General features: G+C 50.4%; 2 protein-coding genes across 6 annotated transcripts in view; one reads left to right on the top strand and one right to left on the bottom strand.

Moving 5' to 3' along the window:
• The window catches only part of LOC147114563 (tyrosine-protein phosphatase non-receptor type 2-like), a 102,566-nt gene extending 98,415 nt beyond the window's left edge, over window positions 1-4,151 (bottom strand). For 2 of the 5 annotated variants that reach the window (XR_015078957.1, XM_085992307.1), the window contains exon 1: window positions 3,862-4,151. Coding sequence is in view for 3 of the 5 variants with exons in the window: in XM_085992307.1 (XP_085848433.1) it covers window positions 3,862-3,918 (57 nt within the window). In the remaining 2 variants the exon portion in view is untranslated. The remainder of the gene's footprint in view (window positions 1-3,861) is intronic. The other 3 variants (XM_085992309.1, XM_085992308.1, XM_085992310.1) reach the window with 2 other exon arrangements.
• LOC147114564 (uncharacterized) overlaps window positions 3,702-18,100 on the top strand; it is a 58,948-nt gene continuing 44,549 nt past the window's right edge. The window contains exon 1 of the mRNA XM_085992306.1: window positions 3,702-3,809. The gene's annotated coding sequence lies outside the window, so the exon portion shown is untranslated. The remainder of the gene's footprint in view (window positions 3,810-18,100) is intronic.

The following is an 18,100-nucleotide window of genomic DNA, read 5'->3' on the forward strand; positions in this document are numbered from 1 at the left end:
CACCCACGGACCAGTTGAACCAGGAACACTCCTCGCCACGATGGACGTCTCGGCACTCTACACCAGTATCCCCCACGATGACGGCATCGCTGCGACAGCCTCAGTACTCAACACCAACAGCCAATCTCCAGACGCCATCCTACAACTCATCCGCTTCATCCTTGACCACAATGTCCTCACCTTCGACAACCAGTTCTTTACCCAAACACACGGAACAGCCATGGGGACCAAATTCGCACCACAATACGCAAACATCTTCATGCACAAGTTCGAGCAAGACTTCTTCGCTGCACAGGATCTCCAACCAACGCTATACACCAGATACATCGACGACATTTTCTTCCTATGGACCCACGGCGAAGAATCACTGAAAAGACTACACGATAACATCAACAAGTTCCATCCCACCATCAAACTCACCATGGACTACTCCTCAGAATCAGTCTCATTCCTGGACACACGAATCTCCATCAAAGACGGACACCTCAGCACTTCACTCTACCGCAAGCCCACGGACAACCTCACGATGCTTCACTTCTCCAGCTTCCACCCTAACCACGTTAAAGAAGCCATCCCCTATGGACAAGCCCTGCGAATACACAGGATCTGCTCAGACGAGGAGGAACGCGATGGACACCTACAGACACTGAAAGACGCCCTTGTAAGAACGGGATATGACGCTCGACTCGTCGATCGACAGTTCCGACGGACCACAGCAAAAAATCGCATAGACCTCCTCAGAAGACAAACACGGGACACAACCAACAGAGTACCCTTCGTCGTCCAGTACTTCCCCGGGGCGGAGAAACTACGCCATGTTCTTCGCAGCCTTCAACATGTCATCGATGACGACGAACACCTCGCTAAGGCCATCCCCACGCCTCCACTACTCGCTTTCAAACAGCCGCCTAACCTCAAACAGACCATCGTTCGCAGCAAATTACCCAGCTTCCAGGAGAACAGCGACCACGACGCCACACAACCCTGCCACAGCAACCTCTGCAAGATATGCCAGATCATCAACACAGATACCATCATCACACGTGAGGACACCACCCACCAGGTACATGGTACATACTCATGTGACTCGGCCAACGTTGTCTACCTCATACGTTGCAGGAAAGGATGCCCCGGAGCATGGTACATCGGCGAGACCATGCAGACACTGTGACAACGGATGAACGGACACCGCGCAACAATCACCAGGCAGGAGTGTTCCCTCCCAGTCGGGGAACACTTCAGCAGTCAAGGACATTCAGCCTCCGATCTTCGGGTAAGCATTCTCCAAGGTGGCCTTCGAGACACACAACGCAAAATCGTCGAGCAGAAACTGATAGCCAAGTTCCGCACCCATGAGGACGGCCTTAACCGAGATCTTGGGTTCATGTCACGCTACATGTAACCCCACCTGATGCAGGGTCATCCAGACTCGAGTCGACATTGGCTTGTTCTCTCTACACAGATGCGGCTGGACCTGCTGTGATTTCCAGCCAAAAAAAATGTTTTTTGTCTGTTTTTTTGTTTTTCATACAGACCCCAGCATCTGCAATATTTGACCCCTTGTGACCCCACCCCATTGTTCTTTGATGTAATGTTTCCCTGACTGACCTGTTTGGACACCATTCACACCTTTGACTGCTGTGATTATCTCTCTGCCGAGGTGTGACAAATGGCAGTTGGAAAGGTTACCTGTAAACATCTGACATGATTCTCTGACTATATAAGCTGTGTCTTTATGCATTTCTCCACTTCACCTGAAGAAGGAGCAGCGCTCCGAAAGCTTGTGATTTCAAATAAAGCTGTTGGACTATAACCTGGTGTTGTGTGATTTCTTACATTTGTCCACCCCAGTCCAACTCCGGCATCTCCACACCATAGTTTTGAGTGGAATAGTTAAGTGTCAGCCATGGCTCAGTGGGTAGCCTCCGAGTCAGCTGGTCGTGGGTTCCAAGTCGCACGCCAGAGACTTGAGCACAAAAATCTACGCTGACACTCGACTGTCGGAAGTGCCGTCTTTCGGATGAGACGGTAAACCGAGGCCCCGTCTGCCCTCTCAGGTAGACGTAAAAAATCCCATGGCACTATTTCGAAGAGCGGGGGGGGTGGGGGGGAGTTCTCCCTGGTGTCCTGACCAATATTTCTTCTTCTTAGGCAGTCCCTCGGAACCGAGGATGACTTGCTGCCACATTAAAAATGAGTTAGCAGGTGACTGATGAGTCCAATGCGGGACCTGCAGTCTCTGTCACAGGTGAGACAGACGGTGGTTGAAGGGGCGGGGTGCTTGGGTTGACGTGCGCTCCTTGCGCAGCCTGCGCTTGGCTTCCACTTGCTCCCGGCGAAGAGACTCGAGGTGTTCGGCGCCTTCCCAGATGCTTCTCCTCCACTTTGTGCGGTCTTGGGCCAGGGATTCCCAGGTGTCGGTGGGGATGTTACACTTTTTCAAGGAGGCTTTGAGGGTGTCCTTGAAGCGTTTCCTTTGCCCACCTGGGGCTCTCTTGCCGTGCCGGAGCTCCGAGTAGCGTGTTTGTTTTGGGAGTCTCGTATCGGGCATGCAGACAATATGATCCGTCCATCAGAACTGATCGAGCGTGGCCAAAGCTTCAATGCTGGGGATGTTGGCCTGAGCGAGAACACCGACGTTGGTACGCCTATCCTTCCAATGGATATGCAGGATCTTGCAGAGGCAGCGTTGGTGGTACCTCTCCAGTGCTTTGAGGTGCCTGCTGTACATGGTCCCTGTCTCCATGGTACATGGCCTGACCAATATTTATCCCTCAACCAACATCACTAAAACAGATTATCTGGTCATTATCACATGGCTGTTGGTGGGAGCTTGCTGTGTACAAATTGGCTGCCGTGTTTCCTACATTACAACAGTGACTACACTTCAAAAAAAGTATTTCATTGGCTGTAAAGCGCTTTGGGACACCCTGAAAGGCGCTATATAAATACAAGTCTATTTTTCACTTTCTATTTGAATTGGTGGAGCTGTAATGAGTACCTAAAAGCAAAAATATTAAGTGACTGTCATACCTAAATTAGTAAGAACGTGCAGAACACTGAGCTGGGGAGGGAAGAAAGGAAAGAAAGAACAGACTTACATTCATATAGCGCCTTTCACGACCACCGAACGTCCCAAAGCGCTTTACAACCAACAAGTATTTTTTGAAATGCAACCACTGTTGCAGTGTAGGAAACGTGGCAGCCAATTTGCATACAGCAAGCTCCCACAAACAGTAATGTGTTAATGACCAGCGATGTTGATTGAGGAACAGATATAGGCCAGGACACCAGGGATAGCTCCCCTGGCTCCTCTTCAAAATAGCGGCTGTGTGGGATCTTTTACATCCACCTGAGAGCGCGCAGACCAGGGCCTCGGGGTTTAACGTCTCATCCGAAAGACGGCACCTCCAAACAGTGCGGCGCTCCCTCGGCACCGCGCTGCGAGCAAGCGTCGGCCTGGATTTAAATTGTGCGCAAGTCCTCACCCCCACGGAGTAGGAACCTTCTGACTCAGAGGCGAAGGGTGCTACCCACTGAGCCACTGGCTGACACAGGCAGGTGCGTGAAGTCCCAAGTTACAAACCACCTGCTGCTGGGGAGTGGGGAAACCACACACACATCCCCTTTAAAACCAAGCCATTAACCTTCGGCCAAAAAAAAACCTTTAAGCAGGCGCAGGCGCAATGCGCGGGGGCTCTGGCGCCCCCAGTGGGCTGACCGCGCTCGACTTCCGTTAGCGGACAGCCCGACTCGCACCGTCCGACTTTCCTGAGATTCCCGCAGTTCGGTGCACTTCTGAGAGGACGGTAAATAATAAGGCCCAACTTTACTCTCTCTCACACACACACACAAACTTACCAAATAGGACTGAGGCCAGCGGCTTTCCCCGTCGATCTCGGCGAATTTCTGTTCCATATTTTAAGCATGTAAAAAGGGGACGAAAGTCGATTTCCGTTTCGTTTCTCTTTTTTTTAACTATTTTCTTTTTTTTTTTGCTTTCACGCCGCCGGGTGAACTTTTCCCTCACACCATAAACACTGGCGGCCTCTCGGCTCCGCTCCGGCCGCTGACATGAAAACACAGGCCGCGTCGCGGGTAGCGGTGGCGCAACACGCATGCGTCCGAGCGGGAAGAGGGGAGGGGGAGAGCGAGCGCATGCGCAGTGAAGAGGGGGCGGGACCCGAAAGTGGCGTCACCACCTGTTCAGACTCAACTGGATGCTGCTGTGTTGGTGCTATCAACGAAAACTGAAACTTAACAAAAAAATACATCAAATAGAAACTTAACAAATTAAATTAAAGCTTTTTCCAGTTCTGATGAAGGGTTCCAGACCTGAAACGTTAACTCTATTTCTCTCTCCACGGATAAGCCATTTAGGACTGAGATGAGGAGGAATTTCTTCACCCAGAGAGTGGTGAACCTGTGGAATTCTCTACCACAGAAGGCGTAGAGGCCAATTCATTAAATATATTCAAGAAGGAGTTGGATATATTTCTTAAGGCTAAAGGGATCAAGGGATATGGGGAGAAAGCAGGGACAGGGTACTGAAATTGGATGATCAGCCATGATCCCATTGAATGGCGGAGCAGGCTCGAGGGGCTGAATGGCCTACTCCTGCTCCTATCTTCTATGTTTCTATGCCTGGCCTGCTGAGTATTTCCAGCATTTTCTGTTGTTATTTCAGATTTCCAGCATCAGCAGTATTTTGCTATTAAATTTAATTAAAGTTTGGTTACTGGGGTTGATGAAGCACTCCAGTCCCTACGGTGCCCACCGGTGACAGAAGGCCTCGAGCGTGCCAGCGAACACCGCGTGCTCCATCTCCAGGGCCGCCTGGGCGCGAACGTGACCGCGGAAGAGAGGCAGGCAGGCAGTCGGGCCGAACGACCGCCTCGACCGCCCTCTGCCTGGACTAGTTGATGGCCACCTTGGCCAGGCCCAGGAGCAGTCCCACGAGGAGGTCCCCCGATCTGCCCGCTCCCCTCCGCACCGGGTGACCAAAGATAACCAGTCTGGTGTGTGTGAGTCAGACACACTGCCAGTGAACTCTGTGTCTGTGAGAGTCAGACACACTGCCAGTGTACTCTGTGTCTGTGAGAGTCAGACACACTGCCAGTGTACTCTGTGTGTGAGAGTCAGACACACTGCCAGTGTATTCTGTGTGTGAGAGTCAGACACACTGCCAGTGTATTCTGTGTGTGAGAGACACACTGCCAGTGTATTCTGTGTGTGTGAGAGTCAGACACACTGCCAGTGTATTCTGTGTGTGTGAGAGTCAGACACACTGCCAGTGTACTCTGTGTGAGAGTCAGACACACTGTCAGTGAACTCTGTGTGTGAGAGTCAGACACACTGCCAGTGTATTCTGTGTGTGAGAGTCAGACACACTGCCAGTATATTCTGTGTGTGTGTGAGAGTCAGACACACTGCCAGTATATTCTGTGTGTGTGTGAGTCAGACACACTGCCAGTGTATTCTGTGTGTGTGAGAGTCAGACACACTGCCAGTGTATTCTGTGTGTGAGAGTCAGACACACTGCCAGTGTATTCTGTGTGTGAGAGTCAGACACACTGCCAGTGTATTCTGTGTGTGTGAGAGTCAGACACACTGCCAGTGTATTCTGTGCGTGAGAGTCCGACACACTGCCAGTGAACTCTGTGTGTGTGAGAGTCAGACACACTGCCAGTGTATTCTGTGTGTGTGAGAGTCAGACACACTGCCAGTGTACTCTCTGTGTGTGAGAGTCAGACACACTGCCAGTGTATTCTGTGTGTGAGTCAGACACACTGCCAGTGTATTCTGTGTGTGTGAGAGTCAGACACACTGCCAGTGTATTCTGTGTGTGTGAGAGTCAGACACACTGCCAGTGTACTCTGTGTGAGAGTCAGACACACTGCCAGTGTACTCTGTGTGTGAGTCAGACACACTGCCAGTCTATTCTGTGTGTGTGAGAGTCAGACACGCTGCCAGTGTATTCTGTGTGTGTGAGAGTCAGACACACTGCCAGTGAACTCTGTGTGTGTGAGAGTCAGACACACTGCCAGTGTACTCTGTGTGTGTGAGTCAGACACACTGCCAGTGTATTCTGTGTGTGTGAGTCACACACTGCCAGTGTACTCTGTGTGTGTGAGAGTCAGACACACTGCCAGTGTACTCTGTGTCTGTGAGAGTCAGACACACTGCCAGTGTACTCTGTGTCTGTGAGAGTCAGACACACTGCCAGTGTATTCTGTGTGTGTGAGAGTCAGACACACTGCCAGTGTATTCTGTGTGTGTGAGAGTCAGACACACTGCCAGTGTACTCTGTGTCTGTGAGAGTCAGACACACTGCCAGTGTATTCTGTGTGTGTGAGAGTCAGACACACTGCCAGTGTATTGTGTGTGTGTGAGAGTCAGACACACTGCCAGTGTACTCTCTGTGTGTGAGAGTCAGACACACTGCCAGTGTATTCTGTGTGTGAGTCAGACACACTGCCAGTGTATTCTGTGTGTGTGAGAGTCAGACACACTGCCAGTGTATTCTGTGTCTGTGAGAGTCAGACACACTGCCAGTGAACTCTGTGTGTGTGAGAGTCAGACACACTGCCAGTGTACTCTGTGTGTGTGAGTCAGACACACTGCCAGAGTATTCTGTGTGTGTGAGTCAGACACACTGCCAGTGTACTCTGTGTGTGTGAGAGTCAGACACACTGCCAGTGTACTCTGTGTCTGTGAGAGTCAGACACACTGCCAGTGTACTCTGTGTCTGTGAGAGTCAGACACACTGCCAGTGTACTCTGTGTCTGTGAGAGTCAGACACACTGCCAGTGTACTCTGTGTCTGTGAGAGTCAGACACACTGCCAGTGTATTCTGTGTGTGTGAGAGTCAGACACACTGCCAGTGTACTCTGCGTCTGTGGGAGTCAGACACACTGCCAGTGTATTCTGTGTGTGTGAGAGTCAGACACACTGCCAGTGTATTCTGTGTGTGTGAGAGTCAGACACACTGCCAGTGTATTCTGTGTGTGTGAGAGTCAGACACACTGCCAGTGTATTCTGTGTGTGTGAGAGTCAGACACACTGCCAGTGTATTCTGTGTGTGAGAGTCCGACACACTGTCAGTGAACTCTGTGTGTGTGAGAGTCAGACACACTGCCAGTGTACTCTGTGTGTGTGAGAGTCAGACACACTGCCAGTGTACTCTGTGTGTGTGTGAGAGTCAGACACACTGCCAGTGTATTCTGTGTGTGTGTGAGAGTCAGACACACTGCCAGTATATTCTGTGTGTGTGTGAGAGTCAGACACACTGCCAGTGTATTCTGTGTGTGTGAGAGTCAGACACACTGCCAGTGTATTCTGTGTGTGAGAGTCAGACACACTGCCAGTGTATTCTGTGTGTGAGAGTCAGACACACTGCCAGTGTATTCTGTGTGTGTGAGAGTCAGACACACTGCCAGTGTATTCTGTGTGTGAGAGTCCGACACACTGCCAGTGAACTCTGTGTGTGTGAGAGTCAGACACACTGCCAGTGTACTCTGTGTGTGTGAGAGTCAGACACACTGCCAGTGTATTCTGTGTGTGTGAGAGTCAGACACACTGCCAGTGCACTCTCTGTGTGTGAGAGTCAGACACACTGCCAGTGTATTCTGTGTGTGAGTCAGACACACTGCCAGTGTATTCTGTGTGTGTGAGAGTCAGACACACTGCCAGTGTATTCTGTGTCTGTGAGAGTCAGACACACTGCCAGTGTACTCTGTGTGTGAGAGTCAGACACACTGCCAGTGTACTCTGTGTGTGAGTCAGACACACTGCCAGTGTATTCTGTGTGTGTGAGAGTCAGACACACTGCCAGTGTATTCTGTGTGTGTGAGAGTCAGACACACTGCCAGTGTATTCTGTGTGTGAGAGTCCGACACACTGCCAGTGAACTCTGTGTGTGTGAGAGTCAGACACACTGCCAGTGTACTCTGTGTGTGTGTGAGAGTCAGACACACTGCCAGTGTATTCTGTGTGTGTGTGAGAGTCAGACACACTGCCAGTATATTCTGTGTGTGTGTGAGAGTCAGACACACTGCCAGTGTATTCTGTGTGTGTGAGAGTCAGACACACTGCCAGTGTATTCTGTGTGTGAGAGTCAGACACACTGCCAGTGTATTCTGTGTGTGAGAGTCAGACACACTGCCAGTGTATTCTGTGTGTGTGAGAGTCAGACACACTGCCAGTGTATTCTGTGTGTGAGAGTCCGACACACTGCCAGTGAACTCTGTGTGTGTGAGAGTCAGACACACTGCCAGTGTACTCTGTGTCTGTGAGAGTCAGACACACTGCCAGTGTACTCTGCGTCTGTGGTAGTCAGACACACTGCCAGTGTATTCTGTGTGTGTGAGAGTCAGACACACTGCCAGTGTATTCTGTGTGTGTGAGAGTCAGACACACTGCCAGTGTATTCTGTGTGTGTGAGAGTCAGACACACTGCCAGTGTATTCTGTGTGTGTGAGAGTCAGACACACTGCCAGTGTATTCTGTGTGTGAGAGTCCGACACACTGCCAGTGAACTCTGTGTGTGTGAGAGTCAGACACACTGCCAGTGTACTCTGTGTGTGTGAGAGTCAGACACACTGCCAGTGTACTCTGTGTGTGTGTGAGAGTCAGACACACTGCCAGTGTATTCTGTGTGTGTGTGAGAGTCAGACACACTGCCAGTATATTCTGTGTGTATGTGAGAGTCAGACACACTGCCAGTGTATTCTGTGTGTGTGAGAGTCAGACACACTGCCAGTGTATTCTGTGTGTGAGAGTCAGACACACTGCCAGTGTATTCTGTGTGTGAGAGTCAGACACACTGCCAGTGTATTCTGTGTGTGTGAGAGTCAGACACACTGCCAGTGTATTCTGTGTGTGAGAGTCCGACACACTGCCAGTGAACTCTGTGTGTGTGAGAGTCAGACACACTGCCAGTGTATTCTGTGTGTGTGAGAGTCAGACACACTGCCAGTGTATTCTGTGTGTGAGAGTCCGACACACTGCCAGTGAACTCTGTGTGCGTGAGAGTCAGACACACTGCCAGTGTATTCTGTGTGAGAGTCAGACACACTGCCAGTGTATTCTGTGTCTGTGAGAGTCAGACACACTGCCAGTGTACTCTGTGTGTGAGAGTCAGACACACTGCCAGTGTACTCTGTGTGTGAGTCAGACACACTGCCAGTGTATTCTGTGTGTGTGAGGGTCAGAGACGCTGCCAGTGTATTCTGTGTGTGTGAGAGTCAGACACACTGCCAGTGAACTCTGTGTGTGTGAGAGTCAGACACACTGCCAGTGTACTCTGTGTGTGTGAGTCAGACACACTGCCAGTGTATTCTGTGTGTGTGAGAGTCAGACACACTGCCAGTGTATTCTGTGTCTGTGAGAGTCAGACACACTGCCAGTGAACTCTGTGTGTGTGAGAGTCAGACACACTGCCAGTGTACTCTGTGTGTGTGAGTCAGACACACTGCCAGTGTATTCTGTGTGTGTGAGTCAGACACACTGCCAGTGTACTCTGTGTGTGTGAGAGTCAGACACACTGCCAGTGTACTCTGTGTCTGTGAGAGTCAGACACACTGCCAGTGTACTCTGTGTCTGTGAGAGTCAGACACACTGCCAGTGTATTCTGTGTGTGTGAGAGCAGACACACTGCCAGTGTATTCTGTGTGTGTGAGAGTCAGACACACTGCCAGTGTACTCTGTGTGTGTGAGAGTCAGACACACTGCCAGTGTACTCTGTGTCTGTGAGAGTCAGACACACTGCCAGTGTACTCTGTGTCTGTGAGAGTCAGACACACTGCCAGTGTATTCTGTGTGTGTGAGAGTCAGACACACTGCCAGTGTACTCTGCGTCTGTGGGAGTCAGACACACTGCCAGTGTATTCTGTGTGTGTGAGAGTCAGACACACTGCCAGTGTATTCTGTGTGTGTGAGAGTCAGACACACTGCCAGTGTATTCTGTGTGTGTGAGAGTCAGACACACTGCCAGTGTATTCTGTGTGTGTGAGAGTCAGACACACTGCCAGTGTATTCTGTGTGTGAGAGTCCGACACACTGCCAGTGAACTCTGTGTGTGTGAGAGTCAGACACACTGCCAGTGTACTCTGTGTGTGTGTGAGAGTCAGACACACTGCCAGTGTATTCTGTGTGTGTGTGAGAGTCAGACACACTGCCAGTATATTCTGTGTGTGTGTGAGAGTCAGACACACTGCCAGTGTATTCTGTGTGTGTGAGAGTCAGACACACTGCCAGTGTATTCTGTGTGTGAGAGTCAGACACACTGCCAGTGTATTCTGTGTGTGAGAGTCAGACACACTGCCAGTGTATTCTGTGTGTGTGAGAGTCAGACACACTGCCAGTGTATTCTGTGTGTGAGAGTCCGACACACTGCCAGTGAACTCTGTGTGTGTGAGAGTCAGACACACTGCCAGTGTACTCTGTGTGTGTGAGAGTCAGACACACTGCCAGTGTATTCTGTGTGTGTGAGAGTCAGACACACTGCCAGTGCACTCTCTGTGTGTGAGAGTCAGACACACTGCCAGTGTATTCTGTGTGTGAGTCAGACACACTGCCAGTGTATTCTGTGTGTGTGAGAGTCAGACACACTGCCAGTGTATTCTGTGTCTGTGAGAGTCAGACACACTGCCAGTGTACTCTGTGTGTGAGAGTCAGACACACTGCCAGTGTACTCTGTGTGAGTCAGACACACTGCCAGTGTATTCTGTGTGTGTGAGAGTCAGACACACTGCCAGTGTATTCTGTGTGTGTGAGAGTCAGACACACTGCCAGTGTATTCTGTGTGTGAGAGTCCGACACACTGCCAGTGAACTCTGTGTGTGTGAGAGTCAGACACACTGCCAGTGTACTCTGTGTGTGTGTGAGAGTCAGACACACTGCCAGTGTATTCTGTGTGTGTGTGAGAGTCAGACACACTGCCAGTATATTCTGTGTGTGTGTGAGAGTCAGACACACTGCCAGTGTATTCTGTGTGTGTGAGAGTCAGACACACTGCCAGTGTATTCTGTGTGTGAGAGTCAGACACACTGCCAGTGTATTCTGTGTGTGAGAGTCAGACACACTGCCAGTGTATTCTGTGTGTGTGAGAGTCAGACACACTGCCAGTGTATTCTGTGTGTGAGAGTCCAACACACTGCCAGTGACTCTGTGTGTGTGAGAGTCAGACACACTGCCAGTGTATTCTGTGTGTGTGAGAGTCAGACACACTGCCAGTGTATTCTGTGTGTGAGAGTCCGACACACTGCCAGTGAACTCTGTGTGTGTGAGAGTCAGACACACTGCCAGTGTACTCTGTGTCTGTGAGAGTCAGACACACTGCCAGTGTACTCTGCTGTCTGTGGGAGTCAGACACACTGCCAGTGTATTCTGTGTGTGTGAGAGTCAGACACACTGCCAGTGTATTCTGTGTGTGTGAGAGTCAGACACACTGCCAGTGTATTCTGTGTGTGTGAGAGTCAGACACACTGCCAGTGTATTCTGTGTGTGTGAGAGTCAGACACACTGCCAGTGTATTCTGTGTGTGAGAGTCCGACACACTGCCAGTGAACTCTGTGTGTGTGAGAGTCAGACACACTGCCAGTGTACTCTGTGTGTGTGAGAGTCAGACACACTGCCAGTGTATTCTGTGTGTGTGTGAGAGTCAGACACACTGCAAGTATATTCTGTGTGTGTGAGAGTCAGACACACTGCCAGTGTATTCTGTGTGTGAGTCAGACACACTGCCAGTGTATTCTGTGTGTGTGAGAGTCAGACACACTGCCAGTGTATTCTGTGTCTGTGAGAGTCAGACACACTGCCAGTGTACTCTGTGTGTGAGAGTCAGACACACTGCCAGTGTACTCTGTGTGTGAGTCAGACACACTGCCAGTGTATTCTGTGCGTGAGAGTCCGACACACTGCCAGTGAACTCTGTGTGTGTGAGAGTCAGACACACTGCCAGTGTATTCTGTGTCTGTGAGAGTCAGACACACTGCCAGTGTACTCTGTGTGTGAGAGTCAGACACACTGCCAGTGTACTCTGTGTGTGAGTCAGACACACTGCCAGTCTATTCTGTGTGTGTGAGAGTCAGACACGCTGCCAGTGTATTCTGTGTGTGTGAGAGTCAGACACACTGCCAGTGAACTCTGTGTGTGTGAGAGTCAGACACACTGCCAGTGTACTCTGTGTGTGTGAGTCAGACACACTGCCAGTGTATTCTGTGTGTGTGAGTCACACACTGCCAGTGTACTCTGTGTGTGTGAGAGTCAGACACACTGCCAGTGTACTCTGTGTCTGTGAGAGTCAGACACACTGCCAGTGTACTCTGTGTCTGTGAGAGTCAGACACACTGCCAGTGTATTCTGTGTGTGTGAGAGTCAGACACACTGCCAGTGTATTCTCTGTGTGTGAGAGTCAGACACACTGCCAGTGTACTCTGTGTCTGTGAGAGTCAGACACACTGCCAGTGTATTCTGTGTGTGTGAGAGTCAGACACACTGCCAGTGTATTGTGTGTGTGTGAGAGTCAGACACACTGCCAGTGTACTCTCTGTGTGTGAGAGTCAGACACACTGCCAGTGTATTCTGTGTGTGAGTCAGACACACTGCCAGTGTATTCTGTGTGTGTGAGAGTCAGACACACTGCCAGTGTATTCTGTGTCTGTGAGAGTCAGACACACTGCCAGTGAACTCTGTGTGTGTGAGAGTCAGACACACTGCCAGTGTACTCTGTGTGTGTGAGTCAGACACACTGCCAGAGTATTCTGTGTGTGTGAGTCAGACACACTGCCAGTGTACTCTGTGTGTGTGAGAGTCAGACACACTGCCAGTGTACTCTGTGTCTGTGCGAGTCAGACACACTGCCAGTGTACTCTGTGTCTGTGAGAGTCAGACACACTGCCAGTGTACTCTGTGTCTGTGAGAGTCAGACACACTGCCAGTGTACTCTGTGTCTGTGAGAGTCAGACACACTGCCAGTGTATTCTGTGTGTGTGAGAGTCAGACACACTGCCAGTGTACTCTGCGTCTGTGGGAGTCAGACACACTGCCAGTGTATTCTGTGTGTGTGAGAGTCAGACACACTGCCAGTGTATTCTGTGTGTGTGAGAGTCAGACACACTGCCAGTGTATTCTGTGTGTGTGAGAGTCAGACACACTGCCAGTGTATTCTGTATGTGTGAGAGTCAGACACACTGCCAGTGTATTCTGTGTGTGAGAGTCCGACACACTGCCAGTGAACTCTGTGTGTGTGAGAGTCAGACACACTGCCAGTGTACTCTGTGTGTGTGAGTCAGACACACTGCCAGTGTACTCTGTGTGTGTGTGAGAGTCAGACACACTGCCAGTGTATTCTGTGTGTGTGTGAGAGTCAGACACACTGCCAGTATATTCTGTGTGTGTGTGAGAGTCAGACACACTGCCAGTGTATTCTGTGTGTGTGAAAGTCAGACACACTGCCAGTGTATTCTGTGTGTGAGAGTCAGACACACTGCCAGTGTATTCTGTGTGTGAGAGTCAGACACACTGCCAGTGTATTCTGTGTGTGTGAGAGTCAGACACACTGCCAGTGTATTCTGTGTGTGAGAGTCCGACACACTGCCAGTGAACTCTGTGTGTGTGAGAGTCAGACACACTGCCAGTGTACTCTGTGTGTGTGAGAGTCAGACACACTGCCAGTGTATTCTGTGTGTGTGATAGTCAGACACACTGCCAGTGCACTCTCTGTGTGTGAGAGTCAGACACACTGCCAGTGTATTCTGTGTGTGAGTCAGACACACTGCCAGTGTATTCTGTGTGTGTGAGAGTCAGACACACTGCCAGTGTATTCTGTGTCTGTGAGAGTCAGACACACTGCCAGTGTACTCTGTGTGTGAGAGTCAGACACACTGCCAGTGTACTCTGTGTGTGAGTCAGACACACTGCCAGTGTATTCTGTGTGTGTGAGAGTCAGACACACTGCCAGTGTATTCTGTGTGTGTGAGAGTCAGACACACTGCCAGTGTATTCTGTGTGTGAGAGTCCGACACACTGCCAGTGAACTCTGTGTGTGTGAGAGTCAGACACACTGCCAGTGTACTCTGTGTGTGTGAGAGTCAGACACACTGCCAGTGTACTCTGTGTGTGTGTGAGAGTCAGACACACTGCCAGTGTATTCTGTGTGTGTGTGAGAGTCAGACACACTGCCAGTATATTCTGTGTGTGTGTGAGAGTCAGACACACTGCCAGTGTATTCTGTGTGTGTGAGAGTCAGACACACTGCCAGTGTATTCTGTTGTGAGAGTCAGACACACTGCCAGTGTATTCTGTGTGTGAGAGTCAGACACACTGCCAGTGTATTCTGTGTGTGTGAGAGTCAGACACACTGCCAGTGTATTCTGTGTGTGAGAGTCCGACACACTGCCAGTGAACTCTGTGTGTGTGAGAGTCAGACACACTGCCAGTGTATTCTGTGTGTGTGAGAGTCAGACACACTGCCAGTGTATTCTGTGTGTGAGAGTCCGACACACTGCCAGTGAACTCTGTGTGTGTGAGAGTCAGACACACTGCCAGTGTACTCTGTGTCTGTGAGAGTCAGACACACTGCCAGTGTACTCTGCGTCTGTGGGAGTCAGACACACTGCCAGTGTATTCTGTGTGTGTGAGAGTCAGACACACTGCCAGTGTATTCTGTGTGTGTGAGAGTCAGACACACTGCCAGTGTATTCTGTGTGTGTGAGAGTCAGACACACTGCCAGTGTATTCTGTGTGTGTGAGAGTCAGACACACTGCCAGTGTATTCTGTGTGTGAGAGTCCGACACACTGCCAGTGAACTCTGTGTGTGTGAGAGTCAGACACACTGCCAGTGTACTCTGTGTGTGTGAGAGTCAGACACACTGCCAGTGTACTCTGTGTGTGTGTGTGAGAGTCAGACACACTGCCAGTGTATTCTGTGTGTGTGTGAGAGTCAGACACACTGCCAGTATATTCTGTGTGTATGTGAGAGTCAGACACACTGCCAGTGTATTCTGTGTGTGTGAGAGTCAGACACACTGCCAGTGTATTCTGTGTGTGAGAGTCAGACACACTGCCAGTGTATTCTGTGTGTGAGAGTCAGACACACTGCCAGTGTATTCTGTGTGTGTGAGAGTCAGACACACTGCCAGTGTATTCTGTGTGTGAGTCCGACACACTGCCAGTGAACTCTGTGTGTGTGAGAGTCAGACACACTGCCAGTGTATTCTGTGTGTGTGAGAGTCAGACACACTGCCAGTGTATTCTGTGTGTGAGAGTCCGACACACTGCCAGTGAACTCTGTGTGTGTGAGAGTCAGACACACTGACAGTGTACTCTGTGTGTGTGAGTCAGACACACTGCCAGTGTATTCTGTGTGTGTGAGAGTCAGACACACTGCCAGTGTATTCTGTGTCTGTGAGAGTCAGACACACTGCCAGTGAACTCTGTGTGTGTGAGAGTCAGACACACTGCCAGTGTACTCTGTGTGTGTGAGTCAGACACACTGCCAGTGTATTCTGTGTGTGTGAGTCAGACACACTGCCAGTGTACTCTGTGTGTGTGAGAGTCAGACACACTGCCAGTGTACTCTGTGTCTGTGAGAGTCAGACACACTGCCAGTGTACTCTGTGTCTGTGAGAATCAGACACACTGCCAGTGTATTCTGTGTGTGTGAGAGCAGACACACTGCCAGTGTATTCTGTGTGTGTGAGAGTCAGACACACTGCCAGTGTACTCTGTGTGTGTGAGAGTCAGACACACTGCCAGTGTACTCTGTGTCTGTGAGAGTCAGACACACTGCCAGTGTACTCTGTGTGTGTGAGAGTCAGACACACTGCCAGTGTACTCTGTGTCTGTGAGAGTCAGACACACTGCCAGTGTACTCTGTGTCTGTGAGAGTCAGACACACTGCCAGTGTATTCTGTGTGTGTGAGAGTCAGACACACTGCCAGTGTACTCTGCGTCTGTGGGAGTCAGACACACTGCCAGTGTATTCTGTGTGTGTGAGAGTCAGACACACTGCCAGTGTATTCTGTGTGTGTGAGAGTCAGACACACTGCCAGTGTATTCTGTGTGTGTGAGAGTCAGACACACTGCCAGTGTATTCTGTGTGTGTGAGAGTCAGACACACTGCCAGTGTATTCTGTGTGTGAGAGTCCGACACACTGCCAGTGAACTCTGTGTGTGTGAGAGTCAGACACACTGCCAGTGTACTCTGTGTGTGTGAGAGTCAGACACACTGCCAGTGTATTCTGTGTGTGTGAGAGTCAGACACACTGCCAGTGTATTCTGTGTGTGTGAGAGTCAGACACACTGCCAGTGTATTCTGTGTGTGAGAGTCCGACACACTGCCAGTGAACTCTGTGTGTGTGAGAGTCAGACACACTGCCAGTGTACTCTGTGTGTGTGTGAGAGTCAGACACACTGCCAGTGTATTCTGTGTGTGTGTGAGAGTCAGACACACTGCCAGTATATTCTGTGTGTGTGTGAGAGTCAGACACACTGCCAGTGTATTCTGTGTGTGTGAGAGTCAGACACACTGCCAGTGTATTCTGTGTGTGAGAGTCAGACACACTGCCAGTGTATTCTGTGTGTGAGAGTCAGACACACTGCCAGTGTATTCTGTGTGTGTGAGAGTCAGACACACTGCCAGTGTATTCTGTGTGTGAGAGTCCGACACACTGCCAGTGAACTCTGTGTGTGTGAGAGTCAGACACACTGCCAGTGTACTCTGTGTGTGTGAGAGTCAGACACACTGCCAGTGTATTCTGTGTGTGTGAGAGTCAGACACACTGCCAGTGCACTCTCTGTGTGTGAGAGTCAGACACACTGCCAGTGTATTCTGTGTGTGAGTCAGACACACTGCCAGTGTATTCTGTGTGTGTGAGAGTCAGACACACTGCCAGTGTATTCTGTGTCTGTGAGAGTCAGACACACTGCCAGTGTACTCTGTGTGTGAGAGTCAGACACACTGCCAGTGTACTCTGTGTGAGTCAGACACACTGCCAGTGTATTCTGTGTGTGTGAGAGTCAGACACACTGCCAGTGTATTCTGTGTGTGTGAGAGTCAGACACACTGCCAGTGTATTCTGTGTGTGAGAGTCCGACACACTGCCAGTGAACTCTGTGTGTGTGAGAGTCAGACACACTGCCAGTGTACTCTGTGTGTGTGTGAGAGTCAGACACACTGCCAGTGTATTCTGTGTGTGTGTGAGAGTCAGACACACTGCCAGTATATTCTGTGTGTGTGTGAGAGTCAGACACACTGCCAGTGTATTCTGTGTGTGTGAGAGTCAGACACACTGCCAGTGTATTCTGTGTGTGAGAGTCAGACACACTGCCAGTGTATTCTGTGTGTGAGAGTCAGACACACTGCCAGTGTATTCTGTGTGTGTGAGAGTCAGACACACTGCCAGTGTATTCTGTGTGTGAGAGTCCAACACACTGCCAGTGAACTCTGTGTGTGTGAGAGTCAGACACACTGCCAGTGTATTCTGTGTGTGTGAGAGTCAGACACACTGCCAGTGTATTCTGTGTGTGAGAGTCCGACACACTGCCAGTGAACTCTGTGTGTGTGAGAGTCAGACACACTGCCAGTGTACTCTGTGTCTGTGAGAGTCAGACACACTGCCAGTGTACTCTGCGTCTGTGGGAGTCAGACACACTGCCAGTGTATTCTGTGTGTGTGAGAGTCAGACACACTGCCAGTGTATTCTGTGTGTGTGAGAGTCAGACACACTGCCAGTGTATTCTGTGTGTGTGAGAGTCAGACACACTGCCAGTGTATTCTGTGTGTGTGAGAGTCAGACACACTGCCAGTGTATTCTGTGTGTGAGAGTCCGACACACTGCCAGTGAACTCTGTGTGTGTGAGAGTCAGACACACTGCCAGTGTACTCTGTGTGTGTGAGAGTCAGACACACTGCCAGTGTATTCTGTGTGTGTGTGAGAGTCAGACACACTGCAAGTATATTCTGTGTGTGTGAGAGTCAGACACACTGCCAGTGTATTCTGTGTGTGAGTCAGACACACTGCCAGTGTATTCTGTGTGTGTGAGAGTCAGACACACTGCCAGTGTATTCTGTGTCTGTGAGAGTCAGACACACTG

The sequence above is a fragment of the Somniosus microcephalus genome, chromosome 7 (genome assembly GCF_052327205.1).
Source record: "Somniosus microcephalus isolate GS21.2 chromosome 7, FLI_Smic_1.0, whole genome shotgun sequence".
Classification (NCBI taxonomy): domain Eukaryota; kingdom Metazoa; phylum Chordata; class Chondrichthyes; order Squaliformes; family Somniosidae; genus Somniosus; species Somniosus microcephalus.